Below are 23,156 nucleotides of genomic sequence, written 5' to 3' on the forward strand. Positions count from 1 at the left end.
CTATAGACTCATCCCCAGTCCTCATTCACGCTAGGTTGCTACACCACGTGCGCTACCTGTCATGTGTGTGTCTTAAGGCATACAGTAAAAGTCACAAATGAAGGACTGTGGTCTATTTCCAGGGACGGCGAAAGCTCCTTTGGATTGGGGGAGCTAAAATATCGTAACAGACTGCCACCATTTTGATTGTAACTAAATATGGTTGGTTAAGTAGCCAGAGCAGCATGCACAAATGATCACGACAATGTCTATCAAGTGACAAGTGAGTCTACTGCAACAGCATTCAATATTATTTAGTTCTATGCAAGCAACAATACTTCTAGAGTAATCTTTGATCATCGTTGGCTGAAAAAACGTCTCTGGCAGTCGTGGTGCAAATCCATCAGCGGCCCGTGGTTCCTAGGTATGTACTCCCTAGAAATGACGCCTTTATCATCATACATATTAATGGCAACTTCATCTATATAGGATGATCCCATTTTCTCACGTGATCGCTCTTTGCTAAGGGGATTAAATTTTCTTGATCACACCTTGGTGTAGTAGTCGTTGTAATCACGTGACTAAGGATATTTGTATAACAGCATAACGCATATGATAAGAGTATCGTTTGCTCGACACTTCCATCAAAATTTAGGTAAAGTATCTAGTTATCTAAACTATAGCTACAGAAGACCTGTGTTTGTGTGTGTGTGTGTGTGTGTGTGTGTGTGTGTGTGTGTGTGTGTGTGTGTGTGTGTGTGTGTGTGTGTGTGTGTGTGTGTGTGTGTGTGTGTGTGTGTGCGCGCGCGTTCTAGTACACCCAACAAGAGTAACGCCCACCTTCACAAACATACGGGCCTTTGTGTCAGGCGTAAGTCTGATCTACATAGTTTTATGGAAAATTCCTCTATTCCAATGTTGCTTTGAAAAAGCCACTAGAGGAGCTAAGCTTGAAGCAAGCACTAGTCGCTTTGAGCATAATGTACGTGGCACTGCAGTGGAGCTACCTAAAGAAATTCACAGACACCGAGACTAAAAGGACGTTTACAAATGTGTGCTATGGACACTGGGCACTCTAACTGTCGCCACACAAGTATATCGCATTTTTCAGAATGGCCAGTACAGCTGTTGTGTAACTACTTAGAGTTGCAATTGTCTAAGGTTGGACAACTTTCGGTTTCTATCTAGGATTCAGCAACGCTTGTGGACTCACAGGTGACAATTTCATTTTTTCAGCGTTTTTCGTAGTTTTGGTTACAAGCTGCTGGCGAACGTTTCTGATTCGTGACGTTGTCTCCAAAACGCCACAAGAACAGCCTGTCTCTGCTGATTTGGTAGATCATCACACAACAGACGGTACCAGTCAACACTAATTTGTATAACAATTATTAAAATAAACATGCCAATGTTTACTAAATATAGTACCATACTTTCAAGAATTATAAATAAAATATATAAATTATTTAAATTATTAAAATTGTAATATTTAAAATATTAAAAATTATTATTCAAGTTTTCAAAAATGTAAATATTAAATTTTAGTTAGCTGTTCAGTGTATGTGCTAAGTCTGTAGGTCAAACGTCTTCAGCTCAAACGAGCAGCCTCCCATCGGACGGATTGCATGGACCCACAAACAGAAGTTCGTCGGAGAGCTGTAGGTGCAGCTGCGAACCTTGATAACAAAGTCAATGACTCGCTGTTGTTGCAGGTATTGTAAAACCCATCTGTTTCTGTACTTAATTGCTTATTCAATATCTAACCCATTTTCTAATCAATAATATCATCACAACCTCCATACATTGATTAGCTGAGACGTTCAGTAGTCTGTGCCTGTTTGATGAAATGTTGAAAGAATTGCCAAGCAGACGTTAGAACTACTCCTTTTGTGCATTAATTAAGTAAACTCTAGTCTGTCACAGTTGCTGCTATAGTTTGAAACGCATCTTGAATCACATTTACAGCATATCAATAAACCACATTCCAACTCTTAACAATTCATTAGACCTGAACCAGGAGTACAAATACTCTCGAAATAGTAAATCAATTGTTAGACTAAATCTGTAGTAACAGATTGTAAATTGTTGATAATTAATCACCAGTCTTTTTGAGAATGTGGGTTGCAATCCCGCTCCTTTCACCACGTATCATATCCTGCAATGGTGTACACATTTACACTACAAAAACTGTCAATTGTTAATATCAACCCTTACAGATGAGAATAAACGTTGTTGGGAAATGTAGGGTTTCCCTGATTAACCCAGCTAAATTTTTAACAAAGGTATCTTGATTCATGGAAGTCATTTCGAACTGGCTCAGGAAAGTTGAGCACATGTTGTTGCTTACTTAATTAAGTTACCATATTGCATCCTTATTTAGTCAATGTAAAGGACAACCGGATTTGTGAGGCGTTCCCTGATTGTTTATGCAACTATGTTTAGGTCCCCAGCAGTGAGGGGGATCCTGTGGCTCTCTGTACGCAGGCGTGGAATTACGCGTAGGTTATGGCGTCCTATGGTGGCCAAACTGTCAATCTAACGGACAAGATCGGACAGCTGCAACTTCTGCAGGTTGATACTTGGCACCATAAAGTAAACAAGTTTGTTAGGCGTGCTATAGGGCAGGCGCCACGACGTGGATATAGGCGTGTCTGCATTGTCTAATCTTTTAATTTTAAATTAACGCATGCACATACGTTTTTTTGCATGCTCCACTGATCAAGTACAATAGCCTCGTTACAACGATGTAGGAAGAACTAGACAGATAGTTTGCAGCTCCGTCACTGGACTCCCTGTCTGTCTAAACAGGAACATGAGACGTTGCGTCATGCTTCCGCTCCTCGTTTTCCGTTGTTCAGCTTCCACTCACCGCCTACTAGGGCCTTTATAAATCATAACTTCTCATGGTAAAGTCTCCATGTCTGTGCGGCACTGCATGAGTGTTGCCATGCACAGTCAGCACATATACGTAAGCTCTTTTCGGACACATGGAACACAAGACACACGCACACATAAAATTAATTGTCTTGCTACACAACTTAGTCGTGCACTATGGCCGAGTAATTCCCACCAGGTTTAATGTAGCTACAGGAATGTTAGTCACGTGAGTCCACCTAATCAATGTGATCCAACAGGAACGTACTACAATAGCTTACTAGAATACCAAGTTTGAACTTTAGACAAAAGACACACATTTCACTGTTTTTGTTGGCACAGTATTTTACGTTGTCTGAAATCTGTTGCTTTCTTGACAGGTTTCAAAAGAACTTGGAGACCTATGGGAAGAAATTGGCATTGCCTTAGAAATACCAAATGGGGTCTTGAAAAACATCGAGCATAAGCACAGGGATAAATTGGATAAGCGGCTTTTGGAAGTCCTAAGACAATGGTGTGATGGTGAAGTTAATCCCACTGTTGGAGCTCTGGTGGAAGCCTGTAAATGTAAAGGAGTGAATGCAGAAGTAAGATGTCAGAAAGCTCTCGGTCTTATTCCCAAGTAAAAACTGGATTCATCAGCTCACATCAGTGTGATGACTTGTGTACAACTTGCACGTCTTTTATATGCTGCAACATGTCAAATTGCATTGCACAAATGCATTCCGAGCAGCATTCATTAGCTAGTTTTAGTGTTTTGCTTTTTGCTTTTTCATGATAGCTATATGCCTAGTACCTATAGACTCATCCCCAGTCCTCATTCACGCTAGGTTGCTACACCACTTGCGCTACCTGTCATGTGCGTGTCTAAGGCATAGACATAGGAAGTTTGGTGAGATTGGGGGGGGGAGAGTACAACCAGGTACTGCATTTTAGATATTGTTATATTAGTTGTAAATATTAGGTGGGCCATGGCCCCCTGGACCCCCGGTTCCTACGCCTATGTAAGGCATACACTAAAAGTCACAAATGAAGGACTGTAGTCTATTTCCAGGGGCAGCGAAAGATCCTTTGGATTAGGGGGGAGATAAAATTTTTGTAACAGACTGCCACCATTTTGATTGTAACTAAATAGAGTTGTTTTGTCATTGATTAATCTGTGACAGAAGTAGCCAGAGCAGCATGCACAAATGACGACAATGTCTATCAAGTGACAAGCGAGTCTACTGCAACAGCATTCATATTATTTAGTTCTATGCAAGCAACAATACTTCTAGAGCATTCTTTGATCATCATTTGTGAAAAAAGTCTCTGGCAATGTCTCTCTCAATCTGATTAAATACATAGTTGCCAGTATTGGAGGGATGATGCCCCTATCCCCATATTGCCCCTCCTGACCCGGTTCTTTCGCCACTGATTTTTTATCATTACATCCATCAATTTCTGATTTCTCTCACAAGTTCAATTAGTGGACTGTAGTACAGTATAGTACAAAAGACTAGATGCCAAAGTCTCAGTGCTCTGGCATTAGTGTATGTTCATAGTTTCAAGCAACGAGACCTCTCAGCTCCCTACTGTTTGGCGGAAAAACTGGTCTGGCTATGGGAGACTAACATGTGTAAATACAGGGCCACTGGAGCCGCTATGGCACTTCCATGTTTTGTAAAGGAAAGCAAAAGTTTTCCAAAAAATTCTGGAGTTGAAGAGTTGGTATGCTCCGGCGGTTGTGAATGCAGGCGAGTATGTCCAATGCCTAACTGAGATCCATGCATCATGTCTGTTGTCGAGTATCTACTTAGTTTTCTGTGTTTGGTTAATTTTATTGGTAGCTACAATTACTTTGATCACACCTACTAACGTGCGTTACTATAGGCCGCAACACTTTACATTTGGAACTGATAGTTCAGTCATGAAGTCAACATCCGGGGTGCATTTCTGTACTATTGCTTGGATGTGTTCAAAACATACTAACTCTGATGTATGAACTGGAACAATAGATATATGTTTTAGCCTACTACTGTACAAGAAACAATTCCTTTTTCCCTCTTGACCAGACTCCCTATTGCAATAAAATTCTAATTTGTTAATTAACATAACTACAAGAAGTCAGAGTTTGTCGCAGTAGCTTAGTAAATTTTTTCTGTACTTATTAATTGCTTCTAATTAGAACCTAATATCATACATTATAGCCTAACATATATGCACGACTACATGAAGTGTTGGTGCACTCGACCTTCAGAGCTTCATCGATGCTTGAGCTACACTACCATACAAGCAAGATCCAATCACGTGTTTCTGTGCTTCTTGCTTGCCTCTTCACTTGACTTCTGCCTTGGATGCTTCTTACATTTCCTTGCTCGTTCGAATGCAAGTTTGATTGGTGAGTTCTCCACACTTGGTGCAGCACCAACAGAATCCCTTGATTCCTCAACAGACCTCTTGGATAATCTCCTAAACTCCTTAGTAACCCATTTCACTACACACCCACACATTTCCTCTTCAATGTCAATCCTTTTACGACCTTTCACAGACATTCCATGATTGGCTCCGGCCACCCAGTAAATAGCTGGCTGCGTTGCCATCTTAGCTGCTACCTCTGTGAGTACCTTCTTATCACACATCTCATCAGAGTCTCCACTTAGAAATAGTGATGGTACAGCCAAAGGTAACAAATGCTCTTTTCGAAGCGCTAAGGGTTTGGAAGGACAGTAGAGTGGATAGGACAAGAAAATACACCCAGAAATAAAATCTGACATATCTGGTTCACACGCCAAAGCAGCAGCAACTCGAGCACCCATTGATCGACCTGCAGAGTAATGTGTCAATGAGAGTCGAGTCTTAATTGATTTGATTGCCATGAGGCGATTTCTTACAACACACACACACACACACACACACACACACACACAATGCAAACATATCTGTCACCACGTCTGCAAATGACTTAATTAAGTTCGAAACTAACAAGGAAAGAACATGTTCGTTGTTAGCCTCAGCTATTCAATGTTTCTGTACTTGAAAAAAGTCCTGTCAAGTCTATATGGTCTGTAATCTCACACTCTTATAGTTACATCATTTTGTGAACATAGCATTTTTGGTCTATTTAGAAAGTATTTATTGATAATCATACAAACAGAAATTGAAAACAGAGAAGTAGAAACAGACAGCCATTCTAAGCATAACTGACAAGTGCCTCATTACAGAAATCAGACTGCAGCATCAAAACAGTCCAGTCCTCACCTAAGCTTTCCCAATTACAAACTTTCAATCAGTTGAAACTGCTAATCAGTAAAGCCAAGAGCTTACAAGACAATAATAAACAAATGTCATGTATTGTCAACATTGAAGAATCAAATAGTTACTTCTAGAATAAGCATTTAATTCTCACCTCACTTCAGCAAGACATTAACTTAAAACATCAAATTTATTATATAGAAATCATTAACAAGAAACAATGTAACCTACATAAGGTGTCCCAAAAGTCCAGCCTCTAATAAAAAGTAAAAACAATACCACAGAAGAGATTATTATTAATTTATCAATTATCATTATTAGTGTAATAATAATAATTAATAATAATCACTTCTGTTAGTTTATTAGTTACAATACATGTGTAATTAAAATGGCATTACAATGATGTTAAAATCTAGGAAAAACAAAAAGTAAACAAAAACTATATCTTATGAAGCCACTTTGCAACACATTATACATACAGTAAAGGCTAGACATCATGTTGCTTTGACACTAAAATAAGCCAAGGTCACGTAATACAACACCCCATTGCTAACCTCTTGTAGAAGGACCACCCAAGCAAAGGAAGGCCTATAAAGTGTCAAGGCTTTACAGACTGTATAATTAATTAATTAATAATTAATTAATTAATTAATTAAATAGCTACTGATAGTTAATGGCATGGGAAAATGTAAGACATACAATATACACTTTCAGCACGCATCAATATTTACCAGCAACAATGACATATTTCAATTGAGGATAGCAACTTCGAGTCCAATTCTAAAAAAAAGTTCTAAATTAGTAAATTAATCATGGCCATTCACATGCACTATTCCTGGTCTTCGTACCAGCACAGTCCGGTATGCCTTCAGACGATGCTGCATAGCGGGCGGCTTGCAAGTAAATCGAACACACAGAAACCCGGCATTCGCAACAGCTTTGGCGACAGCTGTCAGGTGCGGCATGTTCATGTCTCCTCCTGCTCCGTGTGTTAGCAGAACGGCTTTAGACTCTGAAGATGCACGCGACTTAGTAACACAAACTGGAATCGCTCTACTAGACGTAGACTTTTCATTTCCCTCGAAGTAGACATCAGTCTCCGTCTAGAAATTGTAGTACTAATGACAAAACGGTTTTAGAAACAACTAAGGAAAGCAAAGGAAACCTCGCTTATATCTTTGACAGACAATGACATTTTAATTTTGGTAAGAACAGAGCCACCACAAACTTGCCTCGTTGACCAGGCCCTCTGTGCGCGAACCTGAAAGGGCATGCGCAATGCAAGGTAGAGTACACGCATTTGTAAGCTAGTACACAATATAATTATCTCTAAAAGAATGTTATATTATACAAGTCTTTGCACTTGTCAAATGTTTCCATACTAAACGTATTTTGAGTACACTAAATGCTGACAGTAAATGTTCCAAAAATCCATCTGTACATGCGTGTTAGTCTCCTTTCTGCAGGTATTAATTAATTAATTAAGGTAACCTAGTTACCTTTATCATCTAAAAGATAATTGTATTACCACGGCATAGGCACGGAATTAATTCCACATCTATCAGTACTTAGTATACTGCATGTTGTCATATCAATATAAATATCTATAATTATTGCCTAATTACACGTCGCTGTCTGAATGAAAGCAGTTCAACTTGTGTTTCCAATTTGGTCGTCCACTTCCATGCAGCCGTAGACGTACCCACTTCTCGGCATCTGAAAGATCGCTTCCATTGTCATGATCAAAGGCAGACTCCTGACTGACGCCTGAATCTTTTCTTGAAGAGTTGCAAGTCTCGTCTGCACTCAATGTGTCTGAAGTACCCTGATCACTACAAGTTAGTGAACTGCAGCTCTCGGGGTAGGCAGAATCCAGCCTGCTTTGAGTACGAGAATGGGGCTGCTGCAGCAGCAGTGAAATACCTCTGGAAAAGTCGGCAAAACAGGGAAGTTGTTGTAGGTGTACACAAACAGAGTTGTCAATATCGCAGTTGTCAGGAATGAGCCAGTCACGCATGTGACATACATCTGTTTGAAGCTGCCTCGCACCATTCACACTAAAAAGGCAGTAAAGCATCACCGCGATTTGAGGCAACATATTAATGTCCTAAGCAACAAACTATGTCAAATTTATAAACTCATGTACAGACTAGCCTTATATACATGAATGAATCTCACAAACATGACAGAAATCAACAATAATGGATGAATTTAATCTAACAATCAGAGAACTTTAATAAAGGCCAAATTGTCTGCCTTCATTCTACAATAACTCAAAGAATACAAGCCCAAGATATTCTTGGTGTCACGACCAATTCACAGATCATCCACCGACGTAGGAAACAAGGAAGATGAGGGACTGAAGCCCTTGCTCAGTGTAGGAACTGAACCTTTTTGTGCCAAAGACTTTTGAAAATCTGTATATGGTCTGGCAACTGAGGTAGTCTTTTTGCTTACTCATGATGACATCGACAGTAAAGCTCTCCCCCCTCCCCCCGCTCGTGAACATCTTCCTATGCCACTGCAATCTATCTGTTACTTTCTGTCACATGTGATTGTATCTAGGATGAAGGCACAAAAACATGAACACCAAGCTAAAAACATACACAAACAAACAAAAACATAAAAACATACACAAACAAACAAAAACAAATTCTTGTTACTCTTTACATACCGATACTTAACAAGCTACTGCCATCTTGAAACAAGTACAGTCGTGTGTCACTTATCCGACACCTTTGGGACCGGCCCCCTGTTGGATATGTGAAAATGTTGGATAACCAAAGCTGTTATGAACTCAACTATTGTTCATATTAGATGGCAATTTTTTCCACATTAGGTATACCGAATGTAGATGTAGAATGAATGTAGATGTAGATGAATGTAGAATATGAGAAGAAACGCTTGAACTCACTCTCAAACTTGCTTCAAAAAACAACTGACATGCACGTGGATATACATGTACTGTACACATACTCAGCTGACCAGCAACGTGATCAACCACGTGACAAGCTTAACCTGCCGGTTAACCGGCTTGTTGGATAGGTGATCTTCGAATAGGTGACACCGGACTGTATTGTATGCATTTTCAATCGCAATCAGTTATAGCCTTTTAGTAGTTTGTATGTTGACAGTCAAACATCATACTCAACAACTGTGCCTGAGACATTGTTATTCATGTAATTTGAATGCAACATAAACGCACCTGAAGATAATCTTTCTTTCAAACACATGCTGTTTCAAAGTCTCCACAGTGACTGTGACTGCAGTAGTTAGCACTTGTGACTGAACTTGTAATGGAAAATTATTCAAGCCAGACAAAAACGGGTAGAGCAGCTGAAGAATAGCAGAATCGATATATTCAGAATGTGCATTGATGCCCTCTGTCATAACAAACCAATATTGAGAGACATTTTGAACACAAAATATCTATTAATTAAAGCTTTGCATGTAAAAAATATACCTTATGTATTGAAGAAAATCTGGACATTGTATTACATAGTAGGAAAAGTGTGCAAGGTGATCAAATCAGTACCTTTTGCTTTGTGTCTCCAGATCTTCTTGGATGGAAAAGCTTGATGCCAGAAATCGTGACACATTCGGTGACAGTCACACTCAAACTGATCTTGGAATTCAGTTTTTAGAATCTAAATACAGTACATATGTAAAATTAGAATCCCAAAAGCTGTGTTACATTGTCAGCAAGAAACATAATGCAATTGCCTGACAGAAGTGCATTGCCTTTTTGCAGGTTGCTTCAGCCAATAGTCATTAATTTATCTATCCTGTAAGTTTAGAACTGCTAGGTAATTTACCTAAAATCCTTCACTTTTTTTCCCACATCGACTTTGACAGCAGATGCTACTTTTTAAGTTTACTTCTAAAAAGTACCAAAACTGTAAGAGTTAGCAAGTGCTATAATATCTAAAGCACAATATGTCAAAGCATTTTCTTGGAGACATTCAAGAAAAAGGCATCTAATACATAGTTACGTCGATTAGTTAAGACTGCACTGATATGCCAATTTTACTTATTTTCAGAAAACTGATAACCTAGGCCAATCTACCAATAGCCAATCCCTGTCATGTTGACAACTTAAGTAATTACCATTGATTCATATTCCTGGTAGTGGTGTAGGTCTTCGTACTAGCGCAACGCCATGACAAAATAACTAACTGCAAACATTGCAGACAGCAAATCGTGTGTCTTAATTCTCTCAAGTGAAATTGTTCCAGATAGACGGTCACTTCTTTAGCTCCGAACTCATTGCTACATGCACCTCACACGCCAACCATACTACACACGCATATAATCTTATCTGTATTATCAACTGCAACCAAACAAATTCCGATACAGTCTGACACTAGCTATATCAGCTGAGATATCTGATAGCAAATCTGATTTTTGGTCAAACATTACTATTAGGATGTCTGCTTCTCTGTAAATCAGTCAATCCTGCATTTATGGAAACAAATATATCTTTTCTGTGTGTTTGGCCATGCTGTAATTTTCAATAACACGCACTTACTTAATTAAAAGTAATGCAGAATTGAGTTTGCCAAATGCAAGTTTTAATTAATTACAGTTACTTTTCTGTCTAAGATTCTCACCATGATTTTATCCAACAACTGCATGCCCAAAATAGTCACGTGATGATAACCAAAATGGCCACAATTGCTGACACTCTCAATAACTGTCTTTAGTTCGTCTGTCTTCTTTTGAATGACAGGAAGATCACAGTAAATCAACAAAATCATCTTGCTGACATTCCATGTTGACAAACTTTGACCTGATTTACTCAACAGCCACAAGTATGCATAACGAAGAGTTTCACACAGCCGCCACAACGTGTGCTGTAGTCCAGACACTAGCACGGACCGATTCAAAGTTGGTAAACAATGACACGAGTTTGTCTTTGAAAGGTGCTCGGTAATGACTTCAAGTTGTGATTTTAGTTCATCAAAACAATTCAAAAGGAAGTGTGTTGTTGATGTTAAGACAGTAGGAGTATCTACATTAGTTTGACTTGGCAGACATTTGTCAGATGCTGCAACTCCAAGAACATGACAAAAACCTATACAAAAATATTGTGCACTACAAACATAGCAAACCCTGAAAGATGTCCTACGTTTGTCCCAGTTACATTCTTGATTGAAAAGTTGCATATGTGAATACACTAGACAATACAAGAAAGTTGCATTTACAGTGCTTACAACGGAACAAAAGAACAGACAACAAACAGAAAAATGAGGTTACAAAATGAATAAACGAATAGTGAATCCGACCAATAAACACAGAACACAGGAAACAAAACATACGTGTTGCTTCATAGCTGTAATATGCACATGCATGAATACACTACTGTTTCTAGATTAGAATGCCTAATTCATGTTAACAAGTTACTTAAACTAGCCACCAATTTGACATCAATTACAAATATGCATATGCCTACAAATTAGAAAACTAAAAAGATCTCTATCAATGAACAGCCTGCGTCCATGTGCTAACACAGTCGCCGTTGTATCATGCCTAATATCTGATTTGCTCCTAACTTGTTACATTTGCATATGTAAACTTCAACTCTTCCCCTGTACTGTACATGTATCTGTTGGGATGCTTTACACCCTCTGTGCATAAATCTTAAAACTGATGCATGTCTGCAAAAACATACAAACAAACAAACAAAGACACAAACAGACAGTCAACACAAAAAGTGTATCAAGCAAAGTCAGTTTACAACAAATGAAGTTGATCATCTTAATGCAGCAAAAGCTGCAGACTTTTGAAGGAGAAACACCATTCCGTTGTAAAGATGCAATAGGTCATTCTGGAAAAGCTGGTAACTTAATTAATGCCAAAACAACTAGCATTAATAATATATTTATAGCACTCAGTATTGGCAAATAGTCAAAATGATGCTCAACGTCATCTGCTGTACCTTCCTCCTGTCCTTTCTCGTTGTTATTAGTCTGATTATAATTCCAGCTCTAGTAAATTGACTTACAACAGACATGTCACTGGTTTCCAGTTGTTGACTTGGCATGCCAACAATTCGGTTTTGGCATAACCATGCATGGAATATTTAGCACGCTATGATTTTGTCTAGAAATAATTCTGTGGAGACCCATTGGAGTGTTAGAATAACAAAATTTTTGGAACCATATTTAACGAATATAGCTCAACGGTGACAAATGCAACAACTGGTCAGCACGAATAAAGTAAAAAAGCCCACCACACAGACTCGGAAGGCTGCTGAGCACACAAGCAAGGGCATGTTGTTTACAGCCAGCTATGGTTTACCAAACTATCCATAACTGAATTAATGTAAAGACAAACAATAGATCACAAGGTAGACAGAAATGTAACTAACAAACAGTCAAACAATATAAGCCACAAACATCTTCAAACAGACAATTTACCTGCAGAAAGCCACGAGACCCGAGTTTCATCGAGCAAGTCCTGCTTAGCACGTAGCATACCACACAACGTGGTCACAACACAGAGTTCAAGTATACCACCCTTCACACACATAGAACACCCTGTACATTGAGCATCATCACACCCAACTCTCCCTTTACTACAATAGCCACACAATGTCAGACGATCTTTCCTCAAGTGCCTACAAAGATCCAAAAGTAGTGCCTTAACATCTCCGCCCAAACACTTCACAGCAGTAGCAGCAACACAATCCAACGTCTCGGACAGACTCCTAACATGTTCCTCTACCTCTTTGCCGCCATCACGAATGAATCTAGTAATTTCCATTGATACATATAGTGCTTGATAGTGCAATAAATCACTCAACACGCAAGAAGCATTTATCGCCAACCGAGATATAACATGCGGATGTTCGTAAACCGACAGCAAGTAAACTATTGTCTTCAACGGTCGTTTCTCATTACGATCACAAATGTCATCCATGATGCTGCTGTACTCAACGGCACACGACATCAAGTTAGACATCTCATGACTGTCCTCTACTCTCCAATACACGTCAAAGCACTTCATCTTGATGTCTGACAACAAGTCCCCTAACAATGGCAAGAGAGTAGTTAATATCTCCTCGTAAAATGCACTAGAAACAAGATGAAGGTAACGTTCTACACGTTCCAAAACACTCCGAAGCTCAGATATAGTCTTAGTACAAATTTTAAAATCCGGGTATTTTCTCTGTACTTCTTCGCCTAGCGTCAGTCTGGTTTTCAATCTCTCCATCTCTCTGCATTCCAATAGCAGAGATCGTTTGCACTCTAGATCGTTTCTACGTTTGTAGGATTCCGAAAGGTCTTTGTAAGCGATTGTTAGACGATTCCAGCCCTTTCTGATGTCGAACACGTGTCTCTGATGGTAAGACAATGGCAAACACATTGCCGTCTGGCGCCCAGGAATTAGAAGAAAATCGGGTTTAAGTAGACCGATCTTCTCTACGCCATCAACTGCGGACGGAGTTCGACGGCCTCGTATCGGTGGCAAGAACGTCGAGAGTTTAGCGTCCTGCTGATCGGCTGCCATTCGACGCATCAGGTGACGTGTATCTATGGAAACGTTCTGCGCAAGCGCAAACGACAACGTTTGCAAATGCTACTTGCGCAGTCAGGGAGTTAGTGATCAAGCCTTGTTTGCAAGTTGTAAGTTCTTATATGAGTAAATTAATTTTTTCTCATCAATAAAGAAGTATCTAATATGTATTGTAATTTTTGGAAATTGACAATATCCATGAATGTTAATTAATGTATTTAATTAATTGACTATTTTTGTTAAATCGAAGTTTAGCAAATTTCGTTACACAAACAACGTAACATTGAAATGTATCTTTCTTGCAAACGGATCTATTGCACTGAAATTTGAAATATATCAATATATCCTGTCTTGGTATCTAGAAACGACGCCAATATGTAAACAACTTGAGTAGATATACAACTTATAATTGCTTGCTGTGATCGAACGCCATGTTTTTTATGTTTTGACTGGAGTGACTGTGGGATGTTTTTAAGGGATTGAGCTATTTAGATATACTGGAACAGGAACATTGACCATGATAATTAATGCTACGATTTTGAGATAATATTACTTAATTTCATTATTAATATAAGTGTGGTCGTTTTCTTGGATACACGTATTGAAATCTAAAGTTTTATGCAATTTGCATATTTGAATTATGCATAGATTTACTTTACCTTTAAATTACTGTATTTTCTCTCTCCATGCGCATAGTGACAGGACTACGCGAACATTGATCTGAGTGAATTTATAGTGTTGAATATTTATTCAATTGTCATTGTACATTATTGCCATTCATGATGCATAGACAGAGGTATACAGGTCGTTGAAATAGCTTAATCAGAAAGTTGTTTACGCATGTTACACAGTCAGCAAACTAAAGTCTCATATCAACCTTAGGCGCGCATGCGCTATGGCTACAATATATTTGAGAGCAGTAGTGTGAAAATGAACCCATTTTCAGGGTACATTTCAAAAAATGACTTACTTGTGCAAGTCTGTGATCAATGCCATATGATGACTGTCTTGTCACTCGATGCTGTTGCTAACATCTTGCCATTGTGACTGAAACTGCAGCTTTGTATCCAATTTTTATGGCCGCTCAGTATGACCAGTGGTTTGCTTTCTGTCATGTATGTGTTCCATATTGAGATGGTCTTGTCGCCAGAACCAGCTGCTATCATTTGCCCATCAGGAGAGAATGAACTGCACTGAATGGGTCCTTCGTGCTGATCTTTCATGTGATTCGTCACTTCTCCTACCATCACATTCCACACTCGCATGGTGTTGTCTGAGGCAGTTGCCAGCCTGCTGCTGTCAGGCGAGAATCTGCAAAACTTTATCCCTCCGAAGGGGTCGCTCAGCTTGTGTGTTGCTTTACCTGAAGATCTGTTCCACAGCCAAACGCATTTGTCTGTAGAACACGATGCAATGAGCAGATTGTCGGGAGAGAAGTCGACAGACAAGACTGGACCCTTGTGAGCTACCAGAGATTTACTCTTCCCTTTCTTGTCCAAGTCCCACAATCGAACTGTCTTGTCATTGGATGACGATGCAATTGTCTTGTTATCTGGAGACACTCGACAGTCTGTGACTCCATCGGAATGACCAGTAAGATTCAACAAAGGCTTGTAACTATCGAGATGCCACAGGATCACTTTACAGTCGAGTGATGAGGAAACAAACTGGCTGCCACTCGGTGAAAAAGAAACTGCAGTCACTGCTGCTTGGTGGGCGTTTAAGCCTTTGATCTGTTTGCCCGTTTTTACTGACCAGATTATGATGACTCCGTCCTCAGAACCAGATATCAGCAGTTTGTCGTCGGGAGAGAATGCACAGCCTAGAACTGCATCACTGTGGTTGGTTAGAGTGAATTTGGGCTCTCCACGAAAATCTGTGCTTTTGCCTTGCCCCATTGCGTCTACAAATAAACAAATCTGTTTGAAGAATAATGGGGCGGAATGACACGCCCCAGGCTAACATGTACATCACGTGCACTTGAATTGTTAAAAATAGGAAGTCGATCTATAAATGATATTGCCTCTCCTATTTGTAATTCAAGCTGATAGAGCGGAGAAATAGGTTTTATTTAACATTGTCATGTCAGCATAGATATACCAGCATTGACAATCAATGGGATAGAGTTTGAACGCTTACCATGCACCTAATTAATTAATTGATTAGTTAAATATATTGTAAAGTTTATTTTTAAAATTTCATTGATTTAATATTTGGTACGCTTTTTTGAAAATGACTGCATTTTATAACTTTAATTAAACTTTAGGTGCAATGTTAATATGGTCACGTGTGGAGACCACGTGTGCCAAGCGAGCCGTCACGTGATCAATCTTGATGCCTGATGGCTGCTAGAACTGCTTTCGCCTGCATTCGCTCGCTACAGTTTACATCAAGGTGCAATATCTAGTTTCTAGACTTGAATCGGATGAACATGAGCAACATACAGATGTTATGTAACGTTTAGGTCGACAAGACGTCTTTCTCTTCTACAGAAACATCTGGTAAGCACAATGACACTGCGGTATCATGCTTCAGTTTTGCGTTCGATGTCCTAGTGGAAAATTGTTATCTACCTGATCTAATTTTAGAACTATGTGCGCAAAAGAATTTGTACAGTATTACTGTTTTTGTTATTATTGTTATTATCACTGGCCAGTTTGGCTGTGGTAGTACTAGTACATTGTATGTGGAGACATTTGTTGTATGATTTGGAAAAAATAAATCAAATAATAATTTAAGTATACTAAACATTATTTACTATTATTATTATTGTATATAGAAACATTTGTTGTATGAATTGAAAAATATAAAATAATAAATTATTTTTATTTATTTATAAAGTTTGAATTATATTATCTAAACCTGGCGGTTGCTCAGTTTTACAGGGTTTGAAATTATGGTTAATTGTGTAGGCAGCTGGTAGACATTTTTCTGTTGAAGCAATGGATGAAGAAGTGATTGTGGAGAGATGTGGTAACGCTGCAGTTATCACACTCAATAGACCTAAAGCTTTGAATGCACTGAATATGAACATGATCAAGATCATTTATCCTCAGCTAAAGGTCAGTTGTCTGCCTTTCTGATCGCTCATCTATCAGTTAATTTGTTTGCATGTTTGCCGTTTTGCTGGATTTTGTTCAATTTATTAAGTCCTTGTGTGGACATGTGCAGTGAAAGCATATAATAGTTATATTATAGTTTGTGTGTGGGTGTGCATTTGTTACTGTGGTATCTACTCTACTGCTACTAAGTGTTTTCATGGGTATAATACAGTATTGTATTTTTGGATTTCAATTGCACAAACAGCTAAGCTTTTCAATTATGTCAGTTTTCTCAAAGGCTACTGCAATCCATCCCTGATATTTTAACTAAAGCCCTGTCCACACTAGGCCAGAATGGATCGCACTGCACTTTGAAAACGATACCTTCGCCGCATTTTCGATATCATGTGACTGATGACTAATGTGTATGTGTGGCTTCTTTGCTTGTGGAAAGCGGTGATACAGCGACGTAAGGTGAGCGAGAACAAAGACAAGTAAGGACTGTTAGATGTTAAGACTACATATGTAGCATACGTGAAGGTAACGTCCACTATTTCTAATTGGATTCAATCGATCGTGATCGAAACCACCTCGCAATGTGGATTGGATTTATCGCGATCGGAGCGCAATCCAGTTGCAAGTGTGGACATTGTTGCGGTTGGATCTCGATCCAGTTGCCAGTGTGGACAGGCCTTAAGTTCTCGCATACTCTAAGAATGTGTGAGTGTTTCTTGTTGGAGCTATTAAACAGTTTAGTGTTTCTTACCAAGATTTACATAGCCAACTGATATGTCTATTATCATTGCATTAATACTTCAGTAACTTTAGTTTTACTTATTTTTTCTAGCAACCTTATTAACAGGCATCTTGGCACTTGATAGGAGGAAAATGATTGACTGTGAAAGTTGATCTTTAGTTTACTGCTATATGTGCAGACAATTGATTTTCCAGGAATGGATGTGGAAGGTGATGTACTAGCTAGGTAATTATAGAACATGAGAGGTAGTATAATACAGTGACTCTAATTAATCTTGTTTTGCATATGTGGGATTTCTGGCTGTTCGTTACTTTTTGTGACATGATTTTATGTTGTGTTAAGTAAACATTAGATTCAGATTTAATCAGAATATTCCGTGCAACTTATTGCATTTATAGATGATGGAAAATGATCCAGATGTGAAAGTTATTATTATGAAGGGTGCGGGAGACAAAGCATTTTGTGCAGGCGGAGACATTCGAGGTATTATGTTATTGATATATTTATAGCTCCTGTGTCTTTGATACTGTGTAAACGAAGCTGTTGCTGATGGGAAGAAATCGGGAAATACAGTACCATCTGAATTCTTTAGAGAAGAGTATAAACTCAACTATGCTATTGGTTGGTCTACTTTAGAATTACGCTATTGTAAAAGTCTTAAGTCTGTGAGATTTCTGTAGGAACACTGAAGACTCCATATGTTGCTCTCATACATGGAATAACAATGGGAGGGGTAAGATATAAATTAATAATTGTTTGAAAATGGTTGTGAAATATTGCAAGCCACGGGTGTTTGTTATGTGAGTTTGTTTATTGGTTTTTTATTATCACATGGATGTATACCGTACATGCAGACTCCATAGTCTAAAATATTAAATGAACTTATCAGTTCTTTCTTAGAGGTTTTGATGGAAAATGTAAGCATGTTCAGCAATTAGGTACCTGTATAAGCAAAATCTCAGTCTGAAATCGCAGACATACATAGTATAAAACAGATTTAAAGCCTTTCATTCTGCAGATGATTGTTCATTACACAATGACAAGAAAATGAAGGCATTGTGCTACAAGACAAATATGTCTGAGAAGAATACACTCACAAATTTATTTATGTTAAAGTTTGTTCATACATTTGTACCTGATGTGAAATTTCAGAATCCATCTTTTGTTATAATTGATGTGGTTTGATTGCAAAAAGAGATGGTTTCATTGGTTTTGTAATTAATTGACTGTGCGAGTTCTGGATGGGAGACACAACATTTATGGCGTGCTTATAGGCAACCATATATGCAGCTCAAATCAAATCAGATCAGCATATTGTGCCATTACGTGGATTCTTTGTGAGACATGACTGAGTGAACCTCTCTTACAACTACTCTTCTGTTTGTTCTCATATCTACTGTAGGCATGCATTATCCGTTCTTAGTTTGATGACTATCTGATCTATACCTTTTACTACTATGTCGTTGTCTACTTTAGTGGAACATTTGGGTGTTACTTGGTAATTGATTATTTATACGTCTTGATATAGTATGGCAATACTGCATCATTATCTAGCTGCTAGTCCCATGAGTCTGGGAATGTCTGAACAGAATTTAGTAGACATGATAACAGCATTCTTGTTGGCGGATTTATTGCATTTTACGTGTCTTGGTAACAGAAGTGAATCTGGAATCGCAGAGCTGGCAACTAATTGGACAAGAGAGGAATGTGAAGATGTATCAGTATGTAGTCTAACCATACTAGATTGTACCAATCTGTAATCTCATAGACAGTTTATAATGAGTAATGCATTTAAAGCAACGTGTTAGAGAGATGTTTCAACTGTATATAGATGTGACAAACTTTTAGCAAAACCTCAAATACAAAGTGTATATTTTTGGTTGCTTGTTGTCCAAATATGCGTATCAGAAGTTTATGTTGCAATAGCAGCATTATTCTTATCTAGGGTGTTGGTTTGTCTGTTCATGGCATGTTTCGTGTTGCCACTGGCAAAACAGTCTTTGCGATGCCTGAAACAGCAATTGGTATGTGTTCTCCAGTTGCTACATATGTGGATATATTTATTACTTGTGAAATTTAATTAGTTCTTTCCTCTCTGTGTAGGATTTTTTCCAGATGTTGGAGGTGGACATTTCTTGCCACGGTTGCATGGAAGGTTGGGACTCTATTTGGCTCTTACTGGTAGAGGATAGTTTATGTCATATTGTATTCTCGATAGCAAATTTTGTGTGTATGTGCGTAATGCAGGTACACGACTAAGAGGTCGTGATGTGCAATTGGCAGGTGTTGCAACTCATTATGTTGATGCTGACAAGGTTGTCTGATGTGATGTATTTGCAAGTACTTGTACATACTACTTGTGTGTGTGCATGTGTGTTACCCGTAGTGTATATTGTGTATCTGTTGTAATGGAAAGTTTTAGTCTAGTACTGTCTTGTTTCTATTCAGATTGGGGACTTAGAATCACAGCTAATGTCTGTAAGTTCAGACAATGCATTAGAAATTGGCAAAATACTGGATGATGTTCACCAAAAGGTTGGTTTGTTATTTATTGTCAATCTTAGTGTATTGTGTTGAAATAAGAACTAGACACACACACAGACCCATGCACACACACACACACACACACACACACACACACACGCACGCACACCCTGTTCATCGGTAGTATGTGACAAATATTGCTTATCACATGGCTACGAGGGTGATATCGGATTTGTCAGATTGACTCATGCAAGGGTTATGAGATAATTCCCAAGTTCAAGCTAAGGGAATTATCAGGTAGACGCAAGAATGGAGTTTCTGACAAATTCGATATCGCTTGAATAACATGACATAACCGATTTATATCTCGTTCACGGTTGCGATGTATGATTCCAAGTTCCAGCTTTTCTCACCAATTTGAGCATGTTAGTTGGGCAGCATCTTTTGTGTTCAATTTCTATGTCAAGTGACTAAGAATTGTTGTTGGATGTGTATAGCAATTGACGTGTGTGTTGACAACTGCACAGGCATCGTAATTAGCCATTGTCCAGGACGACGGGCTGACAATTATATCAGCCAGGGCTGATAACCTATATCAGACCATTGTCCTGAATGATGAGATGATATAGGGTTTACCATCTGGCCAGTTTCTTGGAACTTCCCTAGCAAGGATATAAGTTGATTTGGGAATAATTTGAGTGGGTAAAAATGTTCATTCAAACTATATATATTCGTCAATTTTTATGGCAATTGGCTTTTTGATAATGTAGTCATTAATATAACTTTACATATCAAATTTTGATAAAAATAAATATTTTGGGGGTATTTTGTGTTAAACTTTTTAGCTAGCAGAATTGCACTGATATTTGTTCCGTGTAATTTGATACTACACACAAGGATCAAACATTACATTGTATCAAAGAGTACATGTTATTTGTTCTGCTGACAAAATAATACATTGTTGTTGTTTGTTGACAATGTTATATTTCATTAGCTTTCTTACATTATTTGTCTATGAAATTCGCTGACGGGTTCATTGAGAAAAATTAATCAGGGTCTCCATCAAGAAAGGAGACCCTGGAATAGTGACAACGTAGGTCAGAAAGGTTGACCATACTTTCTACAAGACAAACAGATTTTGTAAATGGAGGCAGTGTGAGGTGTTTCAATTTTAATTGGTATTAATGTGGCAGATGAATGTCTGGCCATATTTAATGTGTGCTTTAGCTTGTCTGGAATTGTTCATTCTTGAGTAGCTGCTATTATACTAACATCAACGTAATTTGTCTCTTAAATGTCATTAATTATTCTAAAATACCTATGTACTTTACGTCTATTTTTGATAGTTTTATTATGAATCCCGGTTACAGAGAATTTATCTATTTAGATGTATAAACTGTTTTGAGAATTTGGCTTTAATTATTCGTATGTCTAGTTTGTGTAAATCAATTTTTTTATTAACCAATGCCACTAATCAACTTGCCATCTGTATGTGTCAACAGAGCTCATCAGAGGAAGCCGACTTCTCATTGAAGAAGCGCTTGAATCAGATCAACAGGTACTGAACATGTTCAACATTCTATTTTGCTCTAACATATAAATGTTGGTTTTAGATGTTTTGAATCAAATTCACTAGAAGGCATCATGGATGCTTTACACGCTGATGGCAGTGATTGGGCAAAGGAACAACTAGTCGTAATACATCATTTTTCGTCAACTATTTGCTAGTTAACCTGCATAATGTTTGTTTTCTGTTGAAGACGTTGAATAAAATGGTGAGGGGTTGTTTGTGAAGGCTCTTTGTGATATTGTTGTTGCAATGTGTGGTTGGTATCAATTTTGTCTTGATACTGTAGTCACCAACGTCTATGAAGGTGACAATAAGGGAGCTTGAAGAAGGTCGAAGACTTAACTTGAAAGAAGACCTAGAGATGGAATACAGAATTAGTCAGCGATTTATGGTAAGATGGTGTCGTGGGATTGGATTTGCATGAAAGCTTAGTTTTTAATTGTTGTACAGGATGGAAATGACTTCTTTGAGGGAGTTAGAGCAGGTCAGACATATGATGTCATGTATAGAGTGTTGTGATGTTTGTCAGTTGTAATGGGGTTCTAGTTGCTGACTTGTTTGGAGGTCTCCCCATTGGCCATTTTGTTTCAATGTGTGTTTGTGTGCTTGTTTGTTTGTAAATTCCTGTCTTTGTCTGTGTGTCTGTTTATGTGCAATGCTTGGTGTGTGTGTGTGTGTGTGTGTGTGTGTGTGTGTGTGTGTGTGTGTGTGTGTGTGTGTGTGTGTGTGTTCGTGTGTGTGTGTTCGTGTGTGTGTTTGTATTTTTGTTGTGAGTGTACACGCATGTGGATGTTTCTGTGTGTATATGTTGTGTGTGTGTGTGTGTGTGTGTGTGTGTGTGTGTGTGTGTGTGTGTGTGTGTGTGTGTGTGTGCGTGTCGTGTGTGTGTGTGTGTGTGTGTGTGTGTGTGTGTGTGTGTGTGTGTGTGTGTGTGTGTGTGGTCTTTTTGTGTTTATCTATTTGTTCTAGTCTATACGAAGTTAAGGCAGCCCTAACTATTCAATTTTTTCCAATACTTTCAGTTCTTGTTGATCGAGATAATTCACCCAAGTGGAAACCTTCTTCTATATCTGCTGTTACTCAAGATGAAGTTGGTACTTACTTTCAATCCCTTGGAGATCAAGATCTGAACCTGCAATGAACTAAACTGCACAAATGCTAGGCATATCTGTAATACAGGAACTCGTTCATAGCCTTTGTATATGCAGTTCAAGGACAGCTAAGTACCGTAGAGACAGAAACCTGTTTTTTCTACTGCATTTCAGACCCGATCTGAAATCAGAAGTGCTATGGGGCACTGAAGACCTGTGGTTATCCTCGAACTCTTAATTTCTTGACCAAAACACGATTTCAATATTTAACTAGAAGTTACAGAAGGATGAAGCAGCTTAACTTTGACAATGTATAATTGATTCCAGTCTTTGGTTTGCTTCTGATTCCACACCACACTGCGCTTGCCTTGATTTTTTCACAGTTCTTTGATATTCATGGTACCATTCACCGGTTATATGCTACCCACTAAGTATCAAAGCACTAGAGCTGTCTAATGCATCTCACCTACTGAAAGGATGACCAGGTAACAAATACGGAGCGAGTTTACCTGCAGAGTGAAGCCAAAATCAATTTGCACAAGGGTAGGTTATTATCACCTTCCGCAAATTTTTGTGTACAGCAGTGTGGTAGTTCAAATGTTTAGAATGGA

The 23,156-nt window shown here is 38.5% G+C and overlaps 5 protein-coding genes across 9 annotated transcripts; 2 read left to right on the forward strand and 3 right to left on the reverse strand.

The window, feature by feature from the left end:
* The first annotated feature begins 843 nt into the window (after positions 1-843).
* Positions 844-3,661, forward strand: LOC134195092 (uncharacterized). Of its 5 annotated transcripts, XR_009972310.1 has the most exons (5): positions 844-1,140; positions 1,216-1,335; positions 1,554-1,688; positions 2,419-2,547; positions 3,231-3,492. XR_009972310.1 is itself a non-coding variant. In XM_062664103.1 (3 exons), exons 2-3 carry the CDS (start codon positions 1,602-1,604, stop codon positions 3,474-3,476), a joined length of 333 nt encoding a protein of 110 aa, XP_062520087.1. In that variant the 5' UTR covers positions 844-1,335; positions 1,547-1,601; the 3' UTR covers positions 3,477-3,661. The 5 variants fall into 5 exon arrangements, 2 of the variants coding, with proteins under 2 accessions (XP_062520087.1, XP_062520086.1); XR_009972311.1 differs by having other exon boundaries at positions 844-1,335; positions 2,419-2,568; XR_009972309.1 differs by having other exon boundaries at positions 844-1,335.
* A 119-nt stretch (positions 3,662-3,780) lies between these two features.
* LOC134195091 (testis-expressed protein 30-like) lies at positions 3,781-7,324 on the reverse strand. Its single transcript, XM_062664101.1, has 4 exons — positions 7,250-7,324; positions 6,933-7,187; positions 6,816-6,864; positions 3,781-5,656 (listed from the first exon to the last, which is right to left on the reverse strand). Exons 1-4 carry the CDS (start codon positions 7,277-7,279, stop codon positions 5,136-5,138), a joined length of 855 nt encoding a protein of 284 aa, XP_062520085.1. The 5' UTR covers positions 7,280-7,324; the 3' UTR covers positions 3,781-5,135.
* A 76-nt stretch (positions 7,325-7,400) lies between these two features.
* LOC134194545 (uncharacterized) lies at positions 7,401-13,596 on the reverse strand. The gene is made up of 6 exons (XM_062663487.1): positions 12,504-13,596; positions 11,213-11,260; positions 10,695-11,158; positions 9,620-9,731; positions 9,290-9,467; positions 7,401-8,141 (listed from the first exon to the last, which is right to left on the reverse strand). Exons 1-6 carry the CDS (start codon positions 13,594-13,596, stop codon positions 7,706-7,708), a joined length of 2,331 nt encoding a protein of 776 aa, XP_062519471.1. The 3' UTR covers positions 7,401-7,705.
* Positions 13,597-14,351: 755 nt separating this feature from the next.
* On the reverse strand, positions 14,352-15,546 carry LOC134194896 (uncharacterized). Its single transcript, XM_062663877.1, has one exon. The coding sequence runs from the start codon at positions 15,498-15,500 to the stop codon at positions 14,589-14,591; it is 912 nt and encodes a 303-aa protein (XP_062519861.1). The 5' UTR covers positions 15,501-15,546; the 3' UTR covers positions 14,352-14,588.
* Positions 15,547-15,922: 376 nt separating this feature from the next.
* Positions 15,923-22,713, forward strand: LOC134194703 (3-hydroxyisobutyryl-CoA hydrolase, mitochondrial-like). The gene is made up of 16 exons (XM_062663647.1): positions 15,923-15,996; positions 16,067-16,103; positions 16,515-16,664; positions 17,799-17,883; positions 17,941-18,021; positions 18,081-18,133; positions 19,346-19,424; positions 19,504-19,581; positions 19,648-19,715; positions 19,849-19,935; positions 21,387-21,442; positions 21,498-21,579; positions 21,645-21,659; positions 21,741-21,845; positions 21,905-21,938; positions 22,477-22,713. The coding sequence occupies exons 1-16, from the start codon at positions 15,944-15,946 to the stop codon at positions 22,593-22,595; spliced, it is 1,182 nt and encodes a 393-aa protein (XP_062519631.1). The 5' UTR covers positions 15,923-15,943; the 3' UTR covers positions 22,596-22,713.
* Positions 22,714-23,156: the final 443 nt, after the last annotated feature.

Source organism: Corticium candelabrum, chromosome 19 (genome assembly GCF_963422355.1).
Source record: "Corticium candelabrum chromosome 19, ooCorCand1.1, whole genome shotgun sequence".
Lineage (NCBI taxonomy): Eukaryota > Metazoa > Porifera > Homoscleromorpha > Homosclerophorida > Plakinidae > Corticium > Corticium candelabrum.

Coding starts and splice junctions, on each gene's coding strand:
- LOC134195092 (XM_062664103.1), top strand. CDS start 1,602: ATGGACCCACAAACAGAAGTTCGTCGGAGAGCTGTAGGTGCAGCTGCG. Junction 1,689..3,230: donor ATGACTCGCTGTTGTTGCAG/GTATTGTAAAAC, acceptor CTTTCTTGACAG/GTTTCAAAAGAACTTGGAGA.
- LOC134195091 (XM_062664101.1), bottom strand. CDS start 7,279: ATGTCATTGTCTGTCAAAGATATAAGCGAG. Junction 7,188..7,249: donor CTGTCAAAGATATAAGCGAG/GTTTCCTTTGCT, acceptor TACAATTTCTAG/ACGGAGACTGATGTCTACTT. Junction 6,865..6,932: donor AGGCATACCGGACTGTGCTG/GTACGAAGACCA, acceptor ACTTTTTTTTAG/AATTGGACTCGAAGTTGCTA.
- LOC134194545 (XM_062663487.1), bottom strand. CDS start 13,596: ATGGCAGCCGATCAGCAGGACGCTAAACTCTCGACGTTCTTGCCACCG. Junction 9,732..10,694: donor AGTTGTTGGATAAAATCATG/GTGAGAATCTTA, acceptor TACTGTATTTAG/ATTCTAAAAACTGAATTCCA. Junction 8,142..9,289: donor GAAAGAAAGATTATCTTCAG/GTGCGTTTATGT, acceptor CTGCCTTTTTAG/TGTGAATGGTGCGAGGCAGC.
- LOC134194896 (XM_062663877.1), bottom strand. CDS start 15,500: ATGGGGCAAGGCAAAAGCACAGATTTTCGTGGAGAGCCCAAATTCACT.
- LOC134194703 (XM_062663647.1), top strand. CDS start 15,944: ATGGCTGCTAGAACTGCTTTCGCCTGCATTCGCTCGCTACAGTTTACA. Junction 18,022..18,080: donor TAAACTCAACTATGCTATTG/GTTGGTCTACTT, acceptor AGATTTCTGTAG/GAACACTGAAGACTCCATAT. Junction 21,939..22,476: donor CTTTGAGGGAGTTAGAGCAG/GTCAGACATATG, acceptor CAATACTTTCAG/TTCTTGTTGATCGAGATAAT.